This window comes from Python bivittatus, unplaced genomic scaffold, assembly GCF_059951505.1.
Source record: "Python bivittatus isolate LINGU-HERP-01145 unplaced genomic scaffold, Pbiv_v1 ctg000340_np1212, whole genome shotgun sequence".
NCBI classification, from domain to species: domain Eukaryota; kingdom Metazoa; phylum Chordata; class Lepidosauria; order Squamata; family Pythonidae; genus Python; species Python bivittatus.
This window is the reverse complement of record NW_028277056.1, coordinates 3,056,754-3,083,556: the sequence shown is the minus strand read 5'-3', so window position 1 is coordinate 3,083,556 and position 26,803 is coordinate 3,056,754. Positions and strand designations below refer to the sequence as shown.

At 46.6% G+C, this 26,803-nt stretch overlaps 1 protein-coding gene across 1 annotated transcript; it reads left to right on the top strand.

Moving 5' to 3' along the window:
- Nucleotides 1-382: 382 nt before the first annotated feature.
- Nucleotides 383-25,131, top strand: PPME1 (protein phosphatase methylesterase 1). The gene is made up of 14 exons (XM_088140434.1): nucleotides 383-610; nucleotides 4,591-4,685; nucleotides 6,087-6,178; nucleotides 8,440-8,497; nucleotides 9,848-9,899; nucleotides 13,338-13,492; nucleotides 17,182-17,272; nucleotides 17,511-17,576; nucleotides 18,755-18,887; nucleotides 19,435-19,564; nucleotides 20,435-20,479; nucleotides 21,223-21,287; nucleotides 21,667-21,734; nucleotides 22,505-25,131. Exons 1-14 carry the CDS (start codon nucleotides 510-512, stop codon nucleotides 22,521-22,523), a joined length of 1,170 nt encoding a protein of 389 aa, XP_087996560.1. The 5' UTR covers nucleotides 383-509; the 3' UTR covers nucleotides 22,524-25,131.
- Nucleotides 25,132-26,803: the final 1,672 nt, after the last annotated feature.

Sequence of the window (26,803 nt, the reverse complement as noted above, 5' to 3'; positions counted from 1 at the left end):
CGTCTCCCAGCTGCAGCAAAGTTTAAGGGCAGAGGCGCGTCTTTCTTCAGGCATCATACAACAGGGCTGGGATGATGCAGATGTTTTGAAATTTTTGAAATTTTTGAAATCTAGACGGGCTTCTCTGAAAGTGTGGCGCTGCTTCGTTACAACGACTCAAAGAAAGAAGCCGAGAGAAAGGGGTCGTATGTCTCTATAATTTATTATCTCTATGGTTCCAGCTCATCTCTTCGCAGAACAACCTCCGCTTGGGTTTCAGTACTCCGTTTAGTACTCCGTTTCCCAGGGTGCCCTTCGAAAAGTTCCGGCATGCGTCCAAGACCGTCCCCCGACCGCGTCGAGCCGGACTAGGTTTCCCGGCATGCCGCGGGGCAGGAGCTCCTCCCTTCCGGCGAACGCGAAAGGACTGCTGGGAGCGGCGGGCCGGCGGCTCCTTCTTGGAAGGCGGGGGCCGGATCCTCCACGCCCCTCGGCCGCTGCGCTGCTCCCTGGCCCGCGCTTCCCTCGCCATGTCCGCCCTGGAGAAGCAGCTGCAGCTCGGCCGCCTGCCCCCTCGCCCTCCGGGCCCCGCGGGCGGCAGCGGCCAGGCCCCTACCAAGATGCGCATGGGGTACGAGAGGAGCGATGACGTCACGGGCCGCTGGGGCGAGGGCGGTGACGTCATGGGAGGGATGGGGAGGCGAGCGGTGACGTCATGGGCTGCAGGGGGCTGCGAGGGCTCGAGTGGAAGACGGAGGGGGGGCACAGGAGGGGGCGTGCCCCGGGGGAGGGTGGGGGGCTGTGTCAGTGGGGGGGCGGTGAACCTGGTACCCTCCCATGGGATTGGACTACAACTCCCATTATTCCCTGCCAGCACGGCCAGTGTGTTGCAAGGCCCCTCCCCTCCCCAAATCATATGCTCAAGCCAGATAAAAATCCTGGCTTCAGAGTGAGATTAATCTATGGGAGGGTCCTCCCCCCAGTTGGACAGCTGCCCATTTTCCCCCTCGGGGTCTGGCCCCTCCTGAGCGCCCCCAGAGGAACGCAAGCTTCGCCTTCCCCCACGCTGTCGTCCTCCTGCCCTGTCGGGCTACCTCTCATCACCCCAGCAGACCAGGGGTCCCCGAAAGGCCCCTGGCAGGACTCAAGGTGCTGCCTTTGACCGGGCATGGAGGAGAAGGGGAATACCTGGCAAGCCCCCAGCAGAAGCAGCCCCACGGACGGAGCCCAGAAAGTGCCCCCGGACTCCCAGCTGCTTGAGCTCGCGTGGCGGGGTAACCCTTTCCAGTGAAGGCCTGGGGGCAGCTGCCCTTCCAGAGGAGTGCAGTGGGGGCTCTGCCAGTAGAGGCATGGGTGCCAGGCGCTGGGGGGCAGAGCAGCGCCTTGAGCCCCTTCAGTTGGGGTGGGGAACTGCTGCCATTGCCCTCATGGGAAGACGTGGCCAGGAGGTGGGTCTAGAAAGGCCCTTTTTGACCACTTTCCAAAGGGGAGTGGGGGGCAGAAGGGGCTTCTGATGCTCAGACGTCGGAGTAAAGTCAGGAGGACACGAAGAAGGGTGATAGCCCGGCGTTTCTGGACGGCACCAACCAGTGATCCTGAACCCTGAGAACTGATAGTCTTAAGCCATTTGCATCTATTTATCAGAACCCTCCTGGTGACAGCCCTAAATAGCAAGCCAGTGTTGCTCTTACGTTGCGCTGCTTAGGCGAAGATGCCATCTTGTTACCCAGATGTGTTTCACCGCTGGCAGAGAGTAGGAGGCCTCTTCAAGAGTGGTGTTGCACCCAGAAATGACTTTCTGGACCGTCAGCTTCTGTTGGAAAAAGCACAGATAGCACAGGGTTAATTTTCTAATGGACTTTTAGGCGAGGTTTATGAATAGGTGGATGCAAGAGAAGGTTGGACTCTGGAACAAGGAAATTGTGCTGTTCCTTCTTGCTAACTGTCTTCAGCCTCCACTTTCTCTCTCCCAATCTGCCAAATTTGGTATGGACATCCTGTGGCTCTGACATTGAGAGAAGCCCTACCATGCACCTCTGTGATTGTCGGACCTGTGTGTGTCACCTGCCCTTGTTTCTATTGTTGGATAGAAGTGCATTCATCTGTCATGCCAACAACTGTTTCATGGGGACACAGCACCGGGGTGTGGTGTACAGCATTTGTCTGAATCCAAATCAGTGCTTTTTGCTGTGAAGAAAAGCAAAAGAATCCTTTGAGCTAGCTGAAAATCTAAATGCTGAAGATTTTGCTCAGAGATCAGAAATGGGGAAATTCAGTGACGGACTAACTTCATAGATGTCACAAAAATAGCATTAAAATGGACATTTTAATGCTATTAAAATTAAACTTTACAGCCAGTTTGGTCTAGTAGTGAAGGCACCAGACTAGAAAGCAGGAGATGGTGAGTTCTAGTCCTGCCTTAGGCAGGAAAACTGGCTGGGTGCCTTTGGGCCAGTCCCTCTCTCTCAGCCCAACTCACCTCACAGGGTTGTTGCTGTGGGGAAAATAGGAGGAGGAAGGAGTATTAGGTATGTTCACCACTTTCAGTTATTTATAAAAATAATAAAGGCGGGATTTAAAAAAATACAAAAGGGCAGGACACATTATCCATTTACCTGACAATAGGTGAATGCCAAAAGGGACTTGAGGCTCTACAATTATACGTGTCCACTTGGACGACCTCCTACAAGGTGGACTATGAAAGGATCTTGGTCCCAACTGGAACAACATTGTGAAAGATTGAATGAAATATAAGTATCTGTTGAAGTTGTTGCTTTGGATATCAGTAGTATCCAGCTGATTATGAGAAAAAGGTAAAGTGGAAGTGAGGGGGCTGAAGCCACAGGCCAGGAAAATAGCTTGCAAGGTAACGTCTGCCCTGAGAGTTGCAATAATAGGATGCAAAGCAGTTAAAGAGTGTTCCGTATGTATTTGTTGGGGAATGAAAGGAAAAGAGAGTTGAAGCCATTTCATGGCTAAGAAAACAAGTTGTGGTTTGGAAGGGTTGACAGCTGAATCCTGTTTTGGTTAGGAGCCTCCATCTTATTCTCCTAACTTTTATTTGCAATATAGGAGTATGCTTCGGGGCTGTTGAAAGGATTTATGTGATGGAAGTATGTGAATGCTCTAATAATATAAATCAGTGTTTCTCAACCTTGGCAATTTTAAGGCCTGTGGACTTCAACTCCCAGAATTCCCCAGCCAGCTTTGCTGGCTGGGGAATTCTGGGAGTTGAAGTTCACAGGCCTTAAAGTTGCCAAGGTTGAGAAACACTGATATAAATTCTTATCATTAAAGAATATTTATTGCAATGGTGGAAAAATGGCTTTGGAAAAACCCAGTGAACGTGCCTCCAAATCATTGGAAAAAGTGCTTTGGACGAGGGAAGCTGGTCCTGGGATGTTTCAGTGCAAGCTCGCCTGTTTGTACTTTCAGGGGAGAACGATGTCTTCAGACTCCCATTTAAACGGGCACCAAAAGCAAGCAGGGATAGGCATTCTTGGGGTGTAAATGCTCCATTCTGGGGGTTGGATTTTGCCCACCGTTTCCTCCGGTTCCTTCCAGAGACGTAGGCAAAGTTGAATGGCAAGCCAAAACAAAGATAATTATAGCACCGTGAACTGCTAGTGTTTTAAAAGTAGGCATAGGCCCTGTTGTGCTTTATTGAACCCCTTTGTTTGCTTTGAGATTAGTCCAGATGGAAACCTAGTAAAAAATCAGTTGATCAGATATTGCAAATAACCAGTTCTCGAATACATCCTCTGCTGTTAACCACGATTGAATACTTATGTGGCCAGCCTGGGAGAATTTCATTACATTTTTCTTTATGTATTTTTTTACCCTTTCTTTCTTTCCTCTGTTTTATGCTGCCCAGAATCTGTAGATGAGGGCAGGATCCAAAGACTTTTGATAAATAAATAAGGGGCTTTTAAGAGCAATGCTGGTCAGGCCATTTCATTTGCAGCCCTGGGCAAAATGGCTCTGTTTTTTCTGCAAGGTTGCCACGTTTCCTCAATGGCATGTCTGCGATCCGTGAGAAGCAATGGGTAGTAAAAGTGTCTAGTCCTAGTAACATGTGAAAAGATGTATAGATTTGTTGAGGTCATTGCTTTGTTGCACGTGAGATCATGGCCTTGTGCAAAATGTGGTCATCTCTGCGTTGCTGCAAAACTATTTGTTTTGCCCCAGTAATCTAGCACAGCTCCTTCACTTGAAATCACCCTGGTAAAACAGCATTCAAACCTCTGTTAACTAAAAGCCTCACTTAGAAATAAGCAACAATTTGAAACCAGCAGAAATAAAAGCTGCATTTAAAACTGAGTTTAAAGCCGCTGTAGAGAAGTATGAATTGTTTTGCAAGGTACTTTAGTGATTTACCGGCAGAACCTTTACGGGGATGAAAATAAGCACAGCTCACTGTACGCTCATCCTGGTTATATAAAGTCTGTAACATAAGAGCCAGCAGTGACTTTTTCCATCTTTTCTCCTCCTATCTAGAACAAGCCTCATATTTTAGCCTGTCCTTAAAAATATCTAAACGTTCCCTCATCCCTTAGGAAAAAAAATCCTACAAAGATATGTAACAATTAAGTATCTTCTTTTGTGTTTCAGGCCTGGAAGAAAGCGTGATTATAGTCCAGTTTCTTGGAACCAATATTTTGAATCCATGGAAGATGTTGTGGTTGAGACTGACTCCGGCAAGGATATATCCTTTTTTGTTGGCTTTCGGTTTATCTTTCTACTTGCAAAATCTCACTGTGCAGTGAATATTTAAAGCTAAGGATTCTCCCAGCTCCATTTGTGACACTGTTGTCCACTCCAAATGGTGGTGGCTTTCAAAACAGTCGTGCAAAACAACTGTAGGCCAGGCATAGCTTCCTTTTTTTAAGCAAGAAGAAAGCTATGGGTCTGTAAGTCACGTCTGTAAGTTAATAGCTGCAACAGTCAGTGGTTAGACAGGTTATTTTAAATGAAATGTTGTGTGTATATGATTGTGGCCTTCCATATGGTGAATTAACCCACATCAAAGCTGAGAGAATTATGGTGGCTTTTTTTAAAGGCCGCCTAGCGTAGCTTGGATAATATCTGTTCCTGGAATTGTTTCATACATACCACCTCTTTGCCTTCTTGGATGTTACCTTTGAATTGGGTTGATATGTGATAGCAGTGGGGCATATCCCTTGCACACAGTTTCTTTTGAATACTTCATATTCTAAAATGTGTAAATAACTTGTCTAAAATGAGCCTCTATGGATGGAGAGGAGCATGGAGATAACCTTGATGAAGGAATGTGCAAACCGTTAAGTAAACAACAGCTCAGTCCTGGGAAAAAAGAAGGGGTGAGAAAGAAATTCAAGATAACCCTGTCTTGATCCTGTTTGGTATAAGAAGAGGCATGGGTATTCTGGAAAACTCTCAAGATTCTCTTGTTATACCCTTCAACAGTAAAGTAGCATTCTTGAAGATCCTTGCTGTGTCTGTTTCCTGACCTGGCCTACCTCACATGGCTGAGTGGGCTATATTCAGAGGTGACACTCCTGTATGTACTTCTAGGGATCAATAGAGGTGAATATTTGTAGCTCAGGGTTGAACTGTGGAGTCCTTTGGGTTCTCTTAAGCCCATGGTGATGGTAGCTTTTGAAGCAGGGTGGGGGTGGGATCCATCCATTTGGGAGACAGCTTCCTATTTCTTTGTAGTCCAGTATTCCCACTTCAAGGAGGCAGACTTAGGTGTGTTTGAGTCAGTGATTCTTTGAACTCTGTTGGTGCCCAGGTGGCACAGCAAGCATTGTCAAATGCCCGTGGAAGTGCTTAGTTGAGAAATCCTTGCTTGCTTGCTTGCTTGAAAATAAGGGCTGTCTTCTCTGATAGAAAAAGTCTGGGCATTAAAATCTCTTCTGTGCCTTGATGGAAGCAAGGAAGGGCCTCTTTGGTGCTCCCCCAACCCTTAGAGTTTCCTCACCCTCTTTCTTGACTTCCATCCAGTGTGGTAATCAGCAATAATAATAGTGATCATCAAGTGCTACTTGTAGTAGTTTTATATCCCCCTCCTTCCCAAAGCTCAAGCCTTTGCAGAGAAGGTTGTCACGTCCTTAACTGTTCATACACTTTTCGAGTTTACAAGAGTGGATCGGAAGGTCCTGTGCTGCTCCTTCTTCACGGCGGAGGTCACTCTGCCCTCTCCTGGGCTGTATTCACTGTAAGTCCTTTCCTTGGTTGTTGCTGTAGTGCCATCAGGGTGCCGGGTTTCCTGACCACAAGAGGCAGGTCCTTTCCAAGGACAGTCTTCTCCAACCTGGATCTTAGCATTGACCATGCGGTCTGGGTGTTCTGGGACCCCAAATCCCCTCATCTGGAGGGTGCCTGGGTGAAAAAGCCTGCCCCAGAAGTCAGCAGTGTAGCAAAGGTGGCTCTGAGGAAATAAAATAGGTAAGTAATTTATGCTATAAACGATGGGCATAAATTCCCTGGCCCCTGTGCTTGGTATCTCAGTTGCTGGAGTCCTGTCGCTTAGCAGGTTCCGTGCTCTGCAAGGTTCCTGAGCAAAAATGGAGTTGTCTCATTGTAGAGGAACGTAGTTCTGACCTTGAGACAGAGCTGAGGGACGGGAAATGGGTGGCTGGTCCTGGGAAAGCAGAAAGTGTGTGAAAGAACAGCCCTGTCTTGATCTTGTGATATTTGGAGATGCTTTCAAGATTCTGTTAATGTACCCTCTATTGTTGGAAGTTGTCTGCCTGCATCCCTGCAGGGTCTGTTCCTGGACCTGGCCTACCTCAAAGGGTTGACATCAGCTATAGGGAATGCCTCTTCCCCATTTTGGAACAAAAACCATCTTCCTGCAACATCTGGGGAGAGGAATGCCTTTAGTTTTTTTTTTTTTTTTTTGAAGGAATGCAAGAAGTGGGTAGGAGAAAGTAAACATCTCAGTCCTGGGAAAGGGGAAGGTATGAGAAAAAAACTCAAATTAATCCCATCTTGATTTTGTTTGGTATAAGATGGGGTAGAGAGCAACTCAAACGAGCTTTCCAGTTTCTGTTATTGTACCCTATTACAATAAAGGAGCATTCCTGAATCCCCACTAGGTCTGTTTCTTGATCCAGCCTACCTGGCAGTTTCAACAAGGGCTAATACAAGTAGTCCTCACTTAATGACCACAATTGGGACCCGAATTTAGGTCACTAAGTGATGTCATTAAACAAATCATCACATGACCAGACCTGATTTTATGATCTTTCTTGCAGTGGTTGTTAAGTGAATCACGCAGTTGTTAAGTGAATCATGCAGTTCCCCATTGATTTTGCTTGCTGGAAGCTGCCTGGAAAGGTCACAAATGGTGATCACATGACCGTGGGGGCGCTGCGATAGTCATAACTTCGGGCACTAGTTATAAGTCACTTTTTAGCGCTGTCATAATTTCAAACGGTCGCTAAATGAACAGTCGTTAAGTGAGGACTGCCTGTATGCGATACTCTTGTTTCCTGATCAAGTCTGCTCTTGCCTGGTATGTTTTAGGCCTAGCCCGTGCTTTGGTTTGTTGCATCTACACAGCAGCCTCATTTGCCAACGCAGCTGTTCCTCACCAGTTGCTTTCACCAGCTTCTCTGTTTGAAACCGTCCAACTGCCTCTTCCTGCTGGAAATGCTTCTTTTTGTCACCTGGTTTCATTTTCCTCCAACCAGAGACCTATTTTTAAAACTGCCTCTCAGCAGAAATGTCGCTTCATCACTGCAGTGCCCAAAATAACATGTTTGTGTAAATGCTGTTAAGTGGCAGGAACTTATAACGAGGGCATCATCTTATTTCCGGCAGTGGGGGCCTTCTGCAAAGTGGCATGTCAGGGTGGGGAGAGAACAGCCAGGTGCCAATGGGAATATGGATTTCCCCTTTTGCAGAAAGACCAGGATTGGTGCTGTTAAATTAGTCGGGCTCAATCTGATGCTTTCCAGACTACAGGCTCCAGAATCCCCTGCCAGCATGGGCAGTGGGCATGTTGCTTGCACTGGCCAGAGAAACTAGGAGCAGAAATAACAGGTATGACTTGCAGCTCCCTAGATTTCATTGAAATGCAAGGAAAAACATCTGACAGTAAGATCCGTACAGCAGTGGAATGATCTTCCTACAGCAGTTGTGGGTTCTCCATCTCTGGAGGCTTTGAAGAAGAAGCTGGAGAGTCACCTCTCAAAGATGGTTGAGTTGCTTCTCCTCTACATTGCAGAAGGTTGGATTAGATCAGTGTTTCTCGACCTTGGCGACTTGAAGATGTGTGGACTTGAACTCCCAGAATTCCCCAGCCAGCCTTGCTGGCTGGGGAATTCTGGGAGTTCAAGTCCACACATCTTCAAGTCGCCAAGGTCGAGTAACACTGGACTAGAGGATTCTTGTGGTCCCACCCCTTCTACAAGGGTGGGACCCTAGCCTGAGAGCTTTTCCCCTTCGGTCATTTTGTCTTATTTTTTGCAGGCTGCCATCATTAACCGTATTCAGTGCCGGATCGTGGCTTTGGATCTGAGAGGACATGGTAAGCCATTCAAAGCCCGTTCTCTTCTGAGTCGAGCCTGGTTGCTAATGATTTCAGAGGGAAGCCCGTGAAGTTTCCTTGGTAGGAATATGGAAGTGGTTGAGTGTTATCCAGATCCAATCCTACTTACTTTTTGAGGTCAGCCAAGACTGGCGGGGTGCCGCCCCAGACTCTAGAGTCTTCATGTGCCCATCCAGATAGTTTTCTTAGCAACTAGGGACTTGTCCTTTTTTCCTTTGGGGGTGCTTTTGACTTCCTAGTCCAGCTGACAGCGGTGGGACAGGAAGTAGTTGTCTTAGAAATAATACCTGGTTTATTATTTTTAACATCATCATCCTTACAGGAGACTAAATTCTCCCCAACTGTTTAAGTATCAACAGCAGTTCTTACTGAAGGATTCAGTGCAGTCCTTCCACATAATTTGGCCCCCACCAAACATAACTCAGCAATCTGAGTTGCAAATGTTTGGGTCTGCCATTCATTGAACAGCGTTTTGCTGGGCCCACGCAATTCAATAAACACATTGATGCTGAAATTGCCAAAAAGTGGTGTGGGGGGGAACAGCACTAAAGGCCAGTCATAAGAATGCCTCAATTGGACAGATGCCCTTTGGAAAAGCATCAGTGGGGAATAACATGCTCTCTACAGCAGTTCTCCCCAGCTTTGGCCCCTGTAAACATGGAACACTACACAGTTTTCTACCACTGTTGAGTTCAAGAATGGCTTCTTGAAGAGGGAATGCACCACCACCTCCTTCGAGGCAGGCAGAACCACCCCCTCACTCAAGGATACGTTAACCACCACATGGTTCCAACCACATGTCACCTCCCAGGCAGCCTTAACTAGCCAGGATCATGGATCTAAAGGACAGGTAGCCAGGCTGGTAGTCACGGGGATCCCATCTACTTCCTCTAGAGTGGTGTTTCTCAACCTTGGCAATTTTAAGATGTGTGGACTTCAATTCCCAGAATTTCCTAGCAAGCATACTGGCTGGGGAATTCTGGAGTTGAAGTCCACACACCTTAAAGTTGCCAAGGTTGAGAAACACTGCTCTAGAGTTACAGGGTCAAACGCTTCCCAGGTAATTGTAGAACGTGAGTGCCGTATTCATGCAAGTACTTGCGCTCCAGTCAGAGTGGAGCAAAGTGACTTTATCCACAGATGCCTAGAATATTCCTCATCATGGTTGTTTCCTTGGGATGGAGAGACGTGGCATCACTGATACTTTGCCTTGCCCTTTATTTGATGTAATTCAGATGTCATCCAGTATTGGTTGATCAAGATCTGCACGGGGAGCGCTATTCTTAATTCAGGCTAACGCTTGTTTCATTTGACCTGATTTTGTTGCAGGTGAGACCAAAGTGCGGAATCCCGAAGACCTCTCTGCAGAAACCATGTCCAAGTATGTTGCTCCATAATTTGCGGGGATGTGGGGGAGTGTTTTAACCTTTTAAACCATGAAACTAAGAGGAAGCCAGCAGAGGGCTGGGAGATTACGCTTCTGGTGGCAAAGATCTGGGATCCTGCATTCTGAACTAACTGACGCTTTCAAGTGACCTTCAAAGGTACCCCCACGTAGAGTGCTTTGCAGTGGTCTAGATCAGTGTTCCTCAGCCTTGGCAACTTGAAGATGTGTGGACTTCAACTCCCAGAATTCCCCAGCCAGCCATGCTGGCTGGGGAATTCTGGGAGTTGAAGTCCACACATCTTAAAGTTGCCAAGATTGAGAAACACTGCTCTAGACCAAGTGTGTTGAGGGCATGAGTAATTGTTAACAGGTCTTTACAGGTTTACTCACTTAACAACCATTTGTTTAGTGACCATTCAAATTTACAACGGTGCTGAACAAAGGGACTTACAACCTGTCCTCGCACTTAGAACCGTCGCAGCACTCCCACGGTCATATGATGGTGGTCTGGGCGCTGGGCAACCAGTTCGCACTTACGACAGCTGCAGTGTCCCAGGCTCACATGATCGCCATTTGCAACCTTCCCAGGCAGCTTCCGGCAAGCAAAATCAATGGGGAACCACGTGATCTGCTTAACAGCCGCGGTGATTTGCTTAATGACTGCTGCAAAAAAGGTCATAAAATCCGGCATGACTCACTTAACAACTGCCCCGCTTAACCAATTTTCTGGTCCCGATTGTGGTCATTAAGTCAGGGCTACTTGTATATTAGAGTGTGTTTGGTGGTCCTATGGGCAGGATTCTTTGTTCCCCTTCCTCTGGCTGGGAGCTGGAAATTTGCTGTAAAAGCTTTTGCTAATCCCTTTCTCTCTTCTTCGGTATCTAGACCAGAGGTCCATAAAGTCAAATAAAAATTTCAAAATTTCTCAGTTTTAATTTCTAATACAGTAAATATCAATAGATATAACCCATATAAACCAAAACTCTTTGGGACTCTGAATCATTTTAAGAATGTAAAGGAGACCTCAGGCGAAAATGTGTGAGAACCATCTTTGTTCCACGTTGGCATCTGTAAAGTACCTTGTAACAAATGTGACCCTCGGTCTTCCAATTCACATTCAACTTTGGACCATCTTTTAGCGCATTGACTTGACTCAAGTCCTCCAAAAGAAAAGCATTCCCCAATTCGGTGTTCTCCGAGTGCTGGATCACAATTCCTCTCATCCCAGCTAGCAGAGAGCTGCAGAGCCACAAATTGGGGAAAGGGGACAGAGAGAGATCATGCCTTACTTAAAACAAACAAAATGTAGACTTGCAGATTTTCAATTCAATCAAAACCATTGCGGGGGGGGGAGGTGTCCGTTAAATCCCAACACACATCATTTGTATCCGTTTTTGCCATTTGCATCCATTTATATCATTTGCATAATTACATAATGGATGCAAATGGCATCATTTGCAGTAAAACTTCAATTTAATTTCCAAACCCTAGCAGGGGTGAAATTGAAACCAAAAAAAAAAAGGTCCATTATGTCTAAAATGACAGTTTAATTGCGCTGATGGGATATTTCGCATCAGAACAAAATGCTCCGTGAATGTTTATTTGTAAGAATCTTTCCAGTGCTCCTGTTTTTTGGGGAGGTATTGGATCTGTGGCAGGCGGGGGAGACTGAAGCTGAGGGTCTACCCCACTGAAGCCATAGCTGGAGGAAGACTGAACTTCCCTCTTAATGTCTAGTTTAGCTTTTCCCAGTGTGATGCCTTCCGGGTTCTTTGGCCTTGCTAGGTGGGAGTTCTGTCAGTTTGTAGCTGGGCTTATCTAGATAATTAGAGAAGGCTGGGCTCTTCGTAAATGTTGCTCTGTTTAGGTGCGTAAGAGTCCCTGTTAAAGAGTCCTGGGTGGGTCACTCTTTGCTTAGCTGTTGAGGTGCGATGGAATGTTTATGTACATTCCACTTACTCAGACGTTCAGCCAGTACGGAAGCCAAGGAATAGGTGGGGCTCCCGTGGTGTTAGCAGAGAAGGGATGCCTCTGTGGAGAGAAGACAGCTAAGTATAGTGTGGGGGTGAAATAGTGTTCATGCAAGGGTTGAAGTGGGAGTCGCTGTTGCTCCAGGCACATCAGATCTGGGCCGTGCAGACTTCAAGCTCTTGGCATCCTCTTTTATTCCAGGGGGCTAATTAGTACTGTGCTCCTTTGTTAATTGGGTGCAGAGTTCAGCTTTTTGACATTGCAGATTTCCCAGCAAGGGAGAGGAGAGGAGAGGAGGTTGGCGGACTTACATGTGAAGATAAAAACATGTCCCACATTGAAAAAGCTTTTTGCAGTTCCCCACCTCTGCCTACAAGCTCCCAGTGGAAGGGACCAGTTCTTTAAGGTAAACGCTGGCTGTTGAATAACGACCAGATCAAAACAATGCACAATGAGGAGGGCCCTGTAGGATTAGTCGTACTTCCTTATTCATCTCTCAGCTTTGGGGGTGGGTGGAGCAAATAGACAGCAACTTTCATCCACGCAGAATAAGTAAGCTCAGAGGGCAACCCCGAAAGGACATCTAAGTGAGAGGCCTGGGGGGTGGCACAAGCACAGGAGATGCCCCAGGGCTGGGGCTGGCAGCTGCAGGCCAAATGTGGTTTTGGGGAGTTCAGATTCTTCTTCTAGCAAACCATCATTGGTGGAAAAAAAGATAGGGCCCCAGAATGTATGCATGCAGACATTGCCAGCCGGCATGTCCCTTCCTGGTGTCAACACAGTGTGCGTCTGCTGTAAAAAAAGGCCAAAAGCGTGTTAGGGATAATAAAGAATGGTATTGAAAGTGGGGATGCCAATAGCATAATGCCCTTATATAAATCAACAGTGTGACCACATTTGGAATATTGTGGTCACCACACCACAAAAGGGATGCAGTGGAGCTGGAGAAGGTGCAGAGGAGGACAACTGCGATGGTCCAAGGGCTGGAGCAGCTTCCCTATGAGGACAGGTTGCAACATTTGGGGGTTTTTTAGTCTAGAAGGCAGGTGAACGAGAGGGGGCATGACGGAGGTGTATAACACTTTGCACGGTGTGGATAAAGTGGACAGGGAGAAGCCATTTTCCCCTTCCCAAAATACTAGAAGCAGAAGTCGCCCAATGAAATTGAACATTGGAAGGATCAGGACGGACAACAGGAAATACACAACGTTAATTCAACTTTGGAATTCCTTACCGTGAGATGTGGGGCTGGCTACCCGCTTGGCTGGCTTCACAGAAGGGTTGGACCAGCTCATGGAAGTCCTGGGGATCCGAGTCTCCTAGCCTGGATGTCACGGAACCGCTCTGAAGGGCATCTGCTGGGAGTTGGTGGGCCACTGGGAAAACAGGCTGCTGGGCCAGGGGTCCCACCCAGCAGGGCGCGGCTCATGTTCTTGTGTTCTTTTATTTTTCTGTCTGTAGAGACATTGGCAACGTGGTGGAAGTGATGTATGGAGACCTCTGCCCTCCCATTATGCTGATCGGGCACAGCATGGGCGGTGCCATTGCTGTGCACACAGCAGCGTCCAATCTGGTGCCCAGTTTGTTAGGTCTCTGCATGATTGATGTTGTGGAAGGTAAGTTTCCACAGTTTTCTCTTCTAGACCAGCCCTTCCTAGCCTTGCGGACTCCAGACTAACTCCCATGCTGGCTAGGGACTTCTGGGAGTAGCAGTATCAAATGTCTGGAGGGCACCCAGCTGGGAAAGGCTTATTTAAACGTTTTCCTTTTCATTAGCCTGTTGATGTTAACATACAAGCCGTTTTCTGTGTAAATCTAAAACTACCATGTTTACTTGAAAGGAAAATTAGCTTTTCCCCCAGTTCACCTTTCAAAGGTGAGGGTCGTATGAGATTTGCTGAACTCAGTAATGGAGGCTGGCTTTTTTCCTTTCTAACCTTCCTGTTTTTGCAGCAGAAAACATCTTAAATTCAGGATATCTCCTCTTTTCTTTTTCTTTCGCAATTAAATACAGCCAAAATACCTGCAAAGCGTTTAGTTTTGATTTCGCAACATCACATTTTAATCATCGCAGAATATTTAACTTTGCAATTAAATACAGGAACCCTTTTGTGTTCCAAGGACCTTTGAAACAAAAGAAAGAGGGGAGGTAGTAGAAAAGTCTTTTGCTAACATAATACGCAGTTAATTCTTATTCAAAAAAATACAGTGAGTGAACTGTTAGGTGAAATAGTTACAACAGTGTTGTCCAAACTTGGCCACTTTAAGATGAGTGGACTTCAATTCCCAGAATTCCCCAGCCAGTGCTGGCTGGGGAATTCTGGGAGTTGAAGTCCACTCATCTTAAAGTGGCCAAGTTTGGACAACACTGAGTTACAACATATGAAAATGATAACATTTTGCTTGTAGCTACACCTAAACTTTCAAAATCCCGCTAGATAAATGGATTTCTTTAAGAATTTTCAGCTTAAAACAGTGGTTGGGAGCTTCCCTGAATAAGATTCTTACATTGTCCTAACCCAGTGCAGAAATCTGAGACCAGGATCCAGTGGACTTGAATGAAAATTGGAAAAGACCAAGCCAAAAATCTTTGAGAAAAGGGGAAGTGTTAAGAAATTAAAGAAAAACTGGAAGGCGAAAGTTTGTTCTCTGTGTTAGGCTGCAGGTCCTTCCTAATTCACCAACAGGTCTCAGATACCCTTTTTCTTTGCTTCATGACAGGTTTGTAAATGATACGCCCACGAGCAAAGCCTGCAAAAATTGTTTTCCATTGTTTGGGGAGCTGGTATCTTTTTGTCTTCTTGGCGATTGGGAAGCTTTTGAAAGTTACCCCAAACAGCCAGGCACACACATTCATATTTCATATCTTCTTTTGATACTCCGTTGTGTCCCAGCAGGATTCTCCATCTTTGCATCTCAGACTCTAGGCAGTAAAAATTCTGGTCTCAGGAAAAAAAATGCAACTGTTTCTTAAAATCATAGAGTTGATAGGGATTTTAGTGTTCATGGAGTCCAACCCATTGCTTCGTGCAGCTGTACTGGCTGTTTCTGGCAGACTCTGGTTAAAATCCTTGTAAATCCAAGTTATGATTCTCCTTCCACTCATAGATAAATTTTGTGCCAAATTCATTCTGACTCTCAAAATGTATTTACTTAAAAGACTTATATGGCCAACTTCCAGAGGAAAAATGGCAGACTGAAGACTCTTTCATGAAAAGCAGAGCCGATGACTGTGGTGAAGAACGAAGAGCTGTTGAATAGACCGGCTCTTGGTAATTCCTCTCTGGACAAGCATAGGACTTGAGATCACCCACAAGTGCTCCAGACAGTTGCTCCCTATGAGGAGACCACAAGACAGCAGTCTCTGGCAGGTTTAGAGCTCTGGGAGACGAGGGAATAGCCATCTTGCTCAAACCACAATCAGCGTCTTTTCAAAGGACGCTGGGTTCGCACACTTCCTTTTCTAATCACTTTCAGAAATTGCTTGTTCACTGCTTTTCAGTTATTTGGAACCTTTGGATCAACAAGTCTGAAAACATCGAGTCTGCCGTCAATCCTTAATTAAAGAAATTTTTAACTACAAGCTTAAGAACTTAATTTTTTTAAAATAAACAGCAAAAGATTGATTAAAACTTTGATTTTAGAAAGTTACAAACAGACTAGTGGTCCAGATAAATTTGAAATAAGATTTTGGAATTAATTATAAAGAATCCTTCCATGCTTTTGTTTTGATTTTTAAAAAATAAGATTTTAAAAATTGGACACTAGAGGGAACTAAAGATTTCAGTTAAAGGAGAAGAACACATAAACTTGACTAATAGTTACAGAATGGCACAAAATATTCTAATACTGGAAATATTGAAGGTTATTTTTGAAAAATGGAGTCAGAAATTAATATTAACAATGTCAATAGCAATATCTGCCTCTATGGATAGACTGTGTCTAAAAAATGTTATGGAAGAGGAACAAGCTTTACCTGACAAGACAGAGACTGAGTTGAAAGTGGACTTACAAATGACAGGCTGCAAGAATGACATGGAAAAAGATGTTACTCTGGGCATACAAAAGAAACTGGCTGATGTCTTAATAATTAAAAGAGACATACAAACAATAAACCAAGAGAGTGACCTGGATAATTTTTCTATATTGGTCTTACAAAAGAGACTTGTTAAAACTTTGATGCAACTTGTGAGATGGGACAAAGAAGAAATGAAAAGAAATCAAGTTCTACAACATTATTTGGATGGACTAAACAATCTTAATGTTAGAAGTAAAAGAAAGGAATATAAAGTTGGTTTATTTGATCAAGGTTAAAATGAATATAGGTAGACCTCGCTTAACGACTGTTCATTTAACAGTGGCCTTGGGAAAAGTGCTTTACGACCCCTGCAGTCACGTGATCATGATTTGCGACCTTTTTTACGACAGTCATTAAGCAAATCACCACAGTTGTTAAATAAATCATGTCATTAAGTGAATTCCGGCAAAAAACATCCATTGGGGAAGCTGGATTTGCTTAACTACCATGTGATTCGCTTAACAACTACGGTGATTCACTAAATGACCTTAGTAAAAAAAAGCTCGTAAAATCAGCTCCAATTCACTTAATGTCCAAATCGCTTAGCGACCTAAATTCTGGTCCCTGTTGTGATCAGATAGTGAGAACTACCTGTATGTTGTTATTTCTGGTAACCCTTAATGGACTTTTGCTGACATCAGGACTGAAACGATGAGGCTTTAAGGATTTGTTTATAGATAAGAGATGGATATGGGAAGAAGAGATCATTTGTTGTATTTTAAGAGAAGACGATAAGTTACTAAAATTGTTTATACTTATTGTGATGGAGGATGGGAGTCATTCTTCATATATTTCTTTTTCTTTATTCTTACTTTTCTTTCTTTACTTTTTTTCTTTCTATTCTTTATGTCTTTCCTTTTCTTCCCTTTTGCATCTTTTACTTTCTATTTTTCTTTTAGTGTGTATTCGTTTTTACTATTGTAATTATAATCTTTAATAAAATTACTTGAAAAAAAAGACATATGGCTGCCTGTCATATAAGGCTAGGCAGCTCACCAAACAATAATATAAATATTTTTAAAACCATAACAAAAATTCCCAGTGCCCCAAAAGCAAACGTTCCTCCATACATGCCAATTCAGCTTCGCTGACTTCCAGCCTCACTCTACCCAACATTTGCAGGAAGAACCAACTCTTCACCTCCTTCAAACGAGGTCTGGGTAGCAAAAAGGATCCTGATATATGCTAGTTTGTTTAACACCAGGTGCCCCTCTGTCATTGATGCAGGGACAGCCATGGATGCCCTCAACAGCATGCAAAACTTTCTTCGGAGTCGCCCGAAAACATTCAAATCTCTGGAAAATGCAATCGAATGGAGGTAACGTAAGAACCACCCTTGTCCATGTGTATGTCCCATCACACTAAGCCAACTTCACTGCCCCGTCTCTGGAAGTAGAGCAGGGAACCCCGTATTAGGTGCTTTGCCCTTCTCTGAGAGAGGACAGGTGGGACTTAAAAGTTCAAGATAAATATTTGACTAAAAGAGAGAGGAAAATTAAACTGGCGCTACCCAGTTACTAATTCTGTGTTGATGACTGCTTGTCTTTTTTTCATAGTGTGAAGAGTGGGCAGATCAGAAATCTCGAATCAGCTAGAGTATCCATGATCGGCCAAGTCAAACAGTATGTTGGCTTTTTAAACTTCCTTCTGATTTTATCCACAGGCGTGAAGGTCCCATAGATGGGCAGCTTGGACGGGGTATGAACCACCCCACTCCCTTCCCCCAAACCTCCAAAGAAACCAGGACAATTGGATGAGATGGCCATTCAAATGTCTTCGGGACTTTTAGGAGGAGGAGGTGGTATACAGCATCTCTTAGAGCTGTGCACGGCTCTGATCCGATGTCCCAAAAGTGCTTGGGAGTTGGCAGGTGTGTTAATGTAGGGCACAGCTGGAGACAGGTCCTAGGTTAACCCTCCTGCCCACACCCAATCACTTTTGGGAGATTGAATTGTGCAGCCCTGTTGCTTAGCAAACCCAACCTCTGTGCCCAATCTGCACCTCCCTTCTTACATACTTGAAAATCCATCCATTTCCGCCCTTGTGTCAAGCCTCTTTCTTGTAGAGCGGTGTTTTTCAAACTTGGCAACTTTAAGATGTGTGGACTTCAACTCCCAGAATTCCCCAGCCAGCATGAATTCTGGGAGTTGAAGTCCATACGTCTTAAAGTTGCCAAGTTTGAAAAACACTGTTGCAGAGCACGATCAGGGAAGCAAGGTTCACACAGACTTTCTTTTAAGAAGTTTGAATGCTGAGAATTGGGGGTTAGAGTTCAGCAGCCTCTCCCCTCTGCTAATTGCCTGTGTCTAGAGACTCTCCTATTTCTCTCTTAGCTCAGTGCAAGTTCTCGTCCCTATCTTGCTGATGAAGGTATACAGTAAAAAGGCACAGTGTACGTCAATAATTTGGAAAGGTGAATTTAGGGAGTCCCATTGTCTTTGTAGCAATTGCTTTCCTCTGCTGCCGCCGCCTCCTCCTCCTCTGGTGTTACGTAGCCCACATCTATTTAAGACAGATATAGAACATCTGAAGCAGAGTCAGTGTGTGATGGGATGTATAACAGACCCTGGGAACAAGGGGAAGAAAGTAGGACCATTACCAAAAACATTCCTGATTGTGCTAGGTATAAGTTGATCTGGAAAACTGCTTTGGCAGGCTTCCAAGATTCTGTTACATTCTCTCACTAGCAATAAAGATTGTTCCAGAAATTTTAAGTGGATCTCTTTTTTCTGAGTTGGCCAATCTCGAAGGGCTTAATTTAATCATGTGTTCCTCATTTCTTTAAAAACTTTGAAATCAGGTGCGAAGAAGCCACGAGCCCTGGAGGCCCCAAAGCCATCGTGGAAGGAATTATAGAAGAGGAGGAAGAGGATGAGGAAGATGGTGAGAATGGTGAATCTGTGAACAAAAAGAAGAAAGATGATGATGTGGAGGTGAGTAAACTTTGTCAAGAATTTAGAACAGCCCTTTTTCCAATCCGGTACTTTCCATCTAAAGCCGGCGCAAAATTTTCTGTGGCTCCAATGTTAGAAGCAGCCATTGTGTATGTCCTGGAAATGGTGTATCTGCAAAACAGGCCATTTGGATTTTGGACATTCAGAGGCACCACCCTTTAACCACAATCTCAGCTGTTCTCTGGATTCAAATGAGTCCATAACCCAAACTGCAGCATGTTAGGTGTGTCATACAAACATCGTTTTTTGTGTGTTGGTCCCCAAGAAGACTATATCACATCTTGTATTTTTCTTTGCTTCTCCTTGAAGTATCTTATTTTAGCCCAACTGGCACGTGTGTGACTTTGCGTGAATTCTCTAGAAAATATATTCAGAAGTGAGGCTTTTATCATGATTACACTTAGACCCTGAATCAGCGTCAGTGTGAATGCACATCTCTTCTCCCGTGCTGGTATTTCCGTAGCTGCCGGCATCTGTGGCTTGTAAGCAAGGATGCAATTTTCAAAAGGGCCTCTTCTCTCCTTAGACCAAAAAAGAGGCAGCGTACACATGGCGGATTGAACTGGCAAAGACGGAGAGATACTGGGAGGGCTGGTTCAGGGGCCTCTCCAACCTCTTCCTCAACTGCCCTGTTCCCAAACTACTGCTTTTAGCAGGTAGGTGTCGCTCCCTTGCTCTCTTCCTTTTCTTCATCCTTACTGGAACTCACCCCATCACTCTTCAAGCTGGAGTGGAAGAAGCTGGAGACGGTCTCCCGGTTCCCTCCCTGATGAATTTTCCATGGTCTTTTAGTGGGGTGACAACAATCTTATCCAATCTTGGGGGCGGTTGGCGCCTTGATGACGCTCCCCGAGTGACTGCCAATTTTATATCCATCCTTGGATCTATGTATTTACAGTAGAGTCTCGTTTAACCGACCTTCGCTTATCCGACATTCCGTCTTATCCGATGCCCCTAAAAAAAACACAACATGCATAAATCGGCGACGAGAAAAGTGTGCTGCTTGTTTGCGAGTGTGAGTGTACTCTTTCTTGTTGCTCCTGATGGTGCGGCGCCGCAATGCAAAATCGATTGCAACAGGCGCAGCGGATCAAGTTTTCTTTCTTTCTTTTTACTGCACTCAATCGTTACTGTGTGTTATCCGACATTTTCGCTTATCCGACGTTCTGCCGGCCCATTTATGTCAGATAAGCGAGACTCTACTGTATTAAGATTATTGTATATTGTAATTTTAATTGATGTTTACTGTTCCATAAACTGCCCAGAGTCGTTTCAACGAGATGGGTGGTGACAAATCTGATATATAAATAAATAAAATAAATGAATTTTGCTTAAAAATTCAAGGATCAGCTTATCTGTGGATGGGCTTATACATGAGTATACGCAGTATATATTTTTACACAAATCAGAAATGGTAAAGAATAAATTCAAAAAGCGATAGGCAAGAACTTTGGATTAACCTATGGTTCCCTTTCTTCTTTCTCTTCTCCCCCCCACCATCCCAACACACACCATCAATTTTTTAGGCGTTGACAGGCTGGATAAAGATCTCACCATTGGCCAGATGCAAGGTAAAATTGTTAGCTTTCCGGTCCAAGATGGGTTTTCAAGGTGATAGGAGGGCTTGCTTTAAAAGAGCTGTTACTCCGGGCAAAGGGAAGGCATTCGCTTTTAATAAATTGGTTAGTCAGAAAAGGGGCTACCGAACTTCGCCTGATTTTTGTCAAGTATGCAGTTTGTTACTGTATGATACATTCTTCTTCTTTGGGTGTTTGTTATACTTCACAAACAAACGAACCACTGCTTATTATTAATAGCCACGTTGGCCAGGCAAGCGAGGTCCTTTCTAATCCTTTGTGCCACACAAAGTGCCAAATCTCCATGTCCTTAGGCAAATACGCGTCTTCTCCTTAATTTGCCAATTTTATTTTCCTGCAGTTGGCGTAGAAAGTAGCTTGAGCTCTCCCAATTTTTTTTTTTTTAATCCAGGATCTGTGATATCACCCAGATGTAGGTGAAGCCAACACCCTTTCCTCAGTTTGTTTTTTTTAATTTTAATTCTGTTTTATTTATGCCTTCGAGCCAGTCGTGATCCCTGGAGACTGCCTGGGCTAGTCCCCGCCGTTATCTTGGCAATGTTTTCGGAAGTGCTCGGCCCTGGCTGCCTTCTTCCTGGGCCGGGAGAGGGGGGCTGGCCCAAAGTCCCCCAGCTGGTTCTCTGCCCAAGGCAGCACTCAAACTCACCAACTCCCGGTTTCTAGCCCAGTGCCTTAACCACTGGCCCAAACTGGCTCTCTTTCCCCCTCACCTGCAGGGAAATTCCAGATACAGGTCCTGCCACAGTGTGGCCACGCAGTCCACGAGGATGCTCCAGACAAAGTGAGTAGCGGAAGCGTTTGTTTGGCCTGCCCTCCCCTCTCCCTGCTGGACCCCAAACTAGGTTGCCCTGCTGGGCTTGTTCAAGGGGGCACCTAAGCCAGGCTCCCCCAAGCTGGTTGCCCTCCAGGTGGGTGGCCTTCAGCCCCCAGAATTTGCTAACCAGCAGGGCCGTCGTTGAGCATTCTGGCAGCAGAAGTCCACCCATCCGGCCGGTGCTCCAGTCGGAGAGGCTCGATCTGCTTGTGCGGACAGTCCTTTTGGGTGAGAGAAAGGAAGGTGCGGAGTACAGAGTTCCCAAAATGTTGGGGAGGGGCTGACCCAGCTCCAAGGGGGAAAAGGGGCCCCCCTTCATCTCTGGCCGCACCTCTTTCCCTTTCAGGTTGCCGAAGCCGTTGCAACGTTCTTGGTCCGTCACAGGTTTACAGAGCCCATTGGCGGATTTCAGTGGTAAGGCTGGAGGTGGGGACGGGAACGGCAGCCCCTCCCCACCCTGGACTGCCTTGAGGCAGCTGTTCCCGCAGGAGCCTCCAGATGTGTGGAGATGCTGGTTCTCGGCTGCTTTCTATTTTCTGCTCTTTTTTGTTTTCGGTGTTTCTCGTATCTGAAACGTACCTTTGACAGAAATGGTCAAAGCTGCTATTGCTTTGGGTTGGTTTTTATCAAACCAAGGATGCTTTAAGTTTAGACAGACTGAAAGCTGCCAAGAGTCGTTTTGATTGCAGCAGGGTAGAAGCGGGATTAATAAATAAATAAGCTATGATTAGCTGGATTCACACCTTGCCTTTTGCCATCCAGTAGAGTCGGGCAGCATTCAGGACCACAAGCTTCCCGTTACTTCCTTTTTGGCAACAGTGTCTGGCCGTCATTGCTGAACCCTGGCAGTGCTTTAATGACATAAAAGCCCTGAAATGAACAGTTTAAATAATAATAATAATAACCCAGCAGAGAAAGAAGGGAAAACAGCCACCCTTCCATCCGGTCTCCAAGAAGGGCTCAGGGCCTGTTCCAAAAACATGCAGCTGCTGAGTGCTGAAAGTTGCCTCCCCCTCCCTGCAGTAAATCGTGGCTTATAATCCACCGTGGGTGTCTTCACACAACACAGCAACCCCAACCAGATCAGCACAAGGGGGGAGGCTGGGGAAAGGTAGCCCTCCGATTCTGTTGAGGGTGACCAGCTAATATTTTTCCTCTCTCTCTCTCTCTCTCCCCCTTCGTAGCGTTTTTCCTGCTTGTTAGTAACCTGATGGTCCTTCTGCACCAACCCCTCTTGTAAATAAAACGACATCGGAAGCACCGTGGCATGTTCCGTATCCTTCCCATCACCCCGGTTCCGTCATCAGCTCCGGCCCATCGGCGCAAATCTCATCGCGTAGAACTTGGTCCCCGGCTCGGTCGGTTTCCATCTCCCTGCTCCTGTCTGGCTGCAGCTTTCCTTTTGCCTGGCTGGGGCATTTCCCCCTCCTTCCGAGGAAGCGAGCTTTGAAAAGCGGCTGTGGGTGAAGTCACAGACGCTCGCCTCTCCTTGGTACGATTCTGCTCCCTGAAGCTAATATTGGGAGCTTGAGATCTTCGGCCTGGAAGAACCTAACCAAACCTTCCTTCGCCCACTCCCTGCTCCTCCAAGGTCATGTATAAGTTGCCACCCTGTTAGAGGGCCTAGATTATATTCTCCCAAGCATGGATGTGCGCGGCCGTCCCCGGAGCACAGCTTCCAGCATTCCTAGCCAGCTGCTCTGGGAGTCTGTTGCAGCCCCAGCAAACCTGGAGCGTGACAGGCTGGGGGAGCCTCCCCTCGCACGTTGTCAGAAGGCAGAATTCGTTTCTCTGCTCTCCCTTGTACTGGAGGGGGTCTGCACGGCACAGCCCAGGAGTGGACCGCTGGCTGATTAATCATCTGCTAGCCCATCCCCGGGCATTTGCACAAAGGGCATTTGGGTTTGACCCCGCAGAGGCCATCTCGAAAGGGGGTGCCTGGACAGATCCAGGAAAATAGGCTGTATTGCGACAGAGGTTTTCCCAGCCACAAAAGGGTTCCAGATGTCTCCCGGCACCGCTGGCTCTCCATTGATTGGGAAATCAAAGCCAGAGGGGCTTCTTCCAATTCAAAATGTGTACACGCTTGCTTCTGCTGGTACGGTTTGAGAATAAGGAAGGATAAAAGTCTGGAGGGGCAGAAGAGGGCGTGATTTGGGGGAGGGGAGAGGCCTGAGCCTTGTTTTTTGTGTTCTTCACCTGTGGTGGCCAAACCTTTTTTCGATTGCCCCTTGAATTCCAGTACCTGCTCCCTGCAGGCCAGTTTGCAAGTCCAGAAAGTGGGAATAACTGTCTGGAATCTGCAAATAAGTCTCTGTGATTTTTATTATTTTGTGGGGAGGGTTGTCCTAAAGCTTCAAGGTCCCTCCAGCTTTAGCCACGAGGACAAGTACCCTTTCGGGTTTTGCAATAGCAGATGCGGGGGAGTGTTTTTGGGTTGGGGCTTCAGGTAGAGATGGGTATCAGCTTTTGCTGGGTCTACCTGCGACCAAATCCTTTTCCAACTCCTCTCGGCAAAATCTGCAAGGGACGAGGAGTGCAGGGTTGAGGCCACAGGACTGGTGTATTCCCAGGCCCAATCTGCAGGGGAAGTTCTCTTGCATTCCTCCCACCGAAATGAACCAGTGTACCGGATATTTGCAAGCCCACTTCCTCTGTAGGACAGGTGCTCTTAGGAGGCCAGATAGTGGAACCTTCTGCCAGGTATGTGCAAAAGAGATCCATTTCTTATGAAAGGGTGGGCGGGTCACCAGGATGTACTGGAGGTACTGCCCCCTCTTTCCTTCTCAAACCTCCCCCCACCAGACTGTTTCAATTGCAGTCTTTCCAGCCAAGAATCTGCTGTCACTCACAGTCTCGGCTTGCTGAAGCTCTGCGGGGAAGAATTATATGAGGACCAGCCTTTGTCCTCCATTCTCGGGGGGGGCCACAGAGGTGTTCCTCTGCCTTCCAAACTCCTTGCCTGCCTTCTGTTCTGTGGGCTAGGAAGATGCTCCTTATGTTGGGCAGCCCACTGGTAGTGAAGGGGGTCCCTGGCTGCAGCCCTCGTTGGAGAGAATAACCTTTGCCACAAGCCAGTTTTGATGCTCCCCTCGTAGCTCAGCCCTCTCTTGCTTGGATCAGCGTTTCTCCAAGGTGGGATCGGCCATTCCCCACTTTCACCCTGGACCAGGGAAGGAGGGCTTCAATCTTGCGGCTCCAGCAACATCTGGATCCCTGGAGGGTCGTCTTCCCCAGCTTTTGGCTGGAAGGATGGCATTGCCTCGGCCTAAAACTCTTGGGAAGCTGGGTGAGCCGTTGAGAAGGCCCGTTCGATGGTTTCGTTCCACAGGGTTCAGTTTCCGATCCGAAAATAAGAACATCCCTTTTTCCTGGCTGTGTGTGTCTGTGTGTGTGCGTAGGTACGTTTGTATACATGGATCGTAAAGTCACGTTTGCTTCGGCCGCCCCTCACGCCCTTCCTCTTGGGCTGCTGGAATTTGATCGCTTCTGACTGCGCAAAGGGATGGCCCCAATTCAGGAGATACTTTGCTAACATTTGGGGCCTGTTCTGCTCGCCCGAATTCCTCCCCGCTTCCTCCCTGATCTCTGGCATAATTTTTTTCCTCCTGGGAAGAAAACTGTCCTTAGTAGTTGTTTTCCATAAAGACCGTGTCCCCATTTTCTCATGGTCCCTTCCATAAAACATACTCTTCGCTTTCTTAATAAACATACTGTATGTACCCCGTGGGGGGGGGAGAGGTTTTTTCCCCCCCGTTATTCCTGCTGAGGACTATCCTTGTTTTATGAAAATAAATATTTCGCTACCTGCCATGGTGTGGCTGTGTGTTTGTACCCACGTTCTGGGCGTGCGGTGGAACCAGGGTGGCAGGAGAAAGTGGACGGCCTGACCCTTGGAGGTTCAAGGTGGAGGTACAAGGTCCTGGGAAAGGGAAGGGTTTGAGTATTTTACAGGTTGCTGGGCACCCCAGATCCTCTTGCTCTGTGACAGTTGTGTCTTTGGCATGGTGTTAAATCTAGCCTGGGACAGCCCCGCCAGACAGCTGAGCCCCACGCTCCACCAGCTGGCTTGGCCTGGTGTCCGGCTTAGTGTTTCCATCTGTCCTGGAAAGACCCTTCTCTTTTCTTACTGTCCAGACATGAATTTCTGATCTGTTCCAATCTAACAACGTTCCTCAGACCGACGGGAGACCGCTTGTGGCTGTGCTTCCCATCACTTCTAATTCTGCATTTCTTCCTAAATCTTCCCTTTTTGGCAGCGTAGGTATTGAGAGGAATTTGCTTTGGCCTTCAAACTCCTCCAGTAAGTTCCCTCCTTTGCGTATTTCTCTCCGAAAGTCTGTAGCCTTCTTTATACACGAAGGAACGCCAGTACGAAAGCCTTTTAGACCGTGCCGTGTTCGTTCACTGGGTCTAGAGCAGCGTTTCTCCACCTTGGCAGCTTTAAGGCGACTGGACTTCAACTCCCAGAATTCCCCAGCCAGCATGGAAATGGCAGTGGGATGATCAGGGAAAGCGATGTTATTCCCCTTCATGAAATGGCAGGTTGTGTTTTGAACAAGACCAAACTCTTGGTCTCGACAGGCAGGGACGGGAGAGTCTGGAGCCGGCCAAGGAGGCTACCGCGTCGGACGTCAGAAGTTTGGATCACGCGTCTTAGGCGATCCTTTCCTGACCGTGCAATTAATGCTCTTTTGCAGATCTGCAAAGAGCCTCAGAAGGAAGCACCTGGCAGACAGACATACATGAAATCCGAATCATGATGGAGAAACAGACAAATATAATCTCTTTGCTGCAGTCTGCCCACAGATTGTTTTTCCTTTTTTAACCTCATTTTGGCTTAGATCATCTTCCCCCAACAAGCCTTCTGAGCTACCAGATAGAAACGGGCATCGTTCCCAGCCGTAAAGCGGGTCTGGTAGGCAGAATTGGAACTCCAGTTGCTTTTGCTCTTAAAACAGAAACGCTTTCTGGATCCACTCCGTTCTGAGACCCACCTAGTGGCAGGTCTGCCTATTCCCCAATTTCGGCTCCAGGCTGCTTTTGCTATATTTTCTCACGGTCCTGTGTGTGTAAAATATGCTTTGTGGGGCTTTTCAGCTCCCCCCCCAGCCAAGTCCTATGAAGATTAAGGGAGCGGCCAGCAAATGGCAGGGTGAGGCTGTGCAGAGGCCGCGCTGCTTCCTCCCCAATTAATCCTGATTTCCTGATCTGCCCGTCTTCTCAGTCCCCAGGTTCGCCTTCCCAAACAGAGGCCCCTGCAATGCCAGCTGGAGAAAGCTGGTTTTGTTTCCAAGCGGGTCATTCGGAGCCCCGGCCGAACGTCTCCCCCCCTCCCCAACACGCACCCCAGTCCCAAAGCACCCTTTTCAAAAGGATTTACCTTCTCTAGCCGATGAAGCCCATGTTGCATTCTTTGCTTGGTGAATTGCCCTCTACAATGGGGCGGGGGGGGGGTCCTTCCAAATCAGAATTGGCCCCCT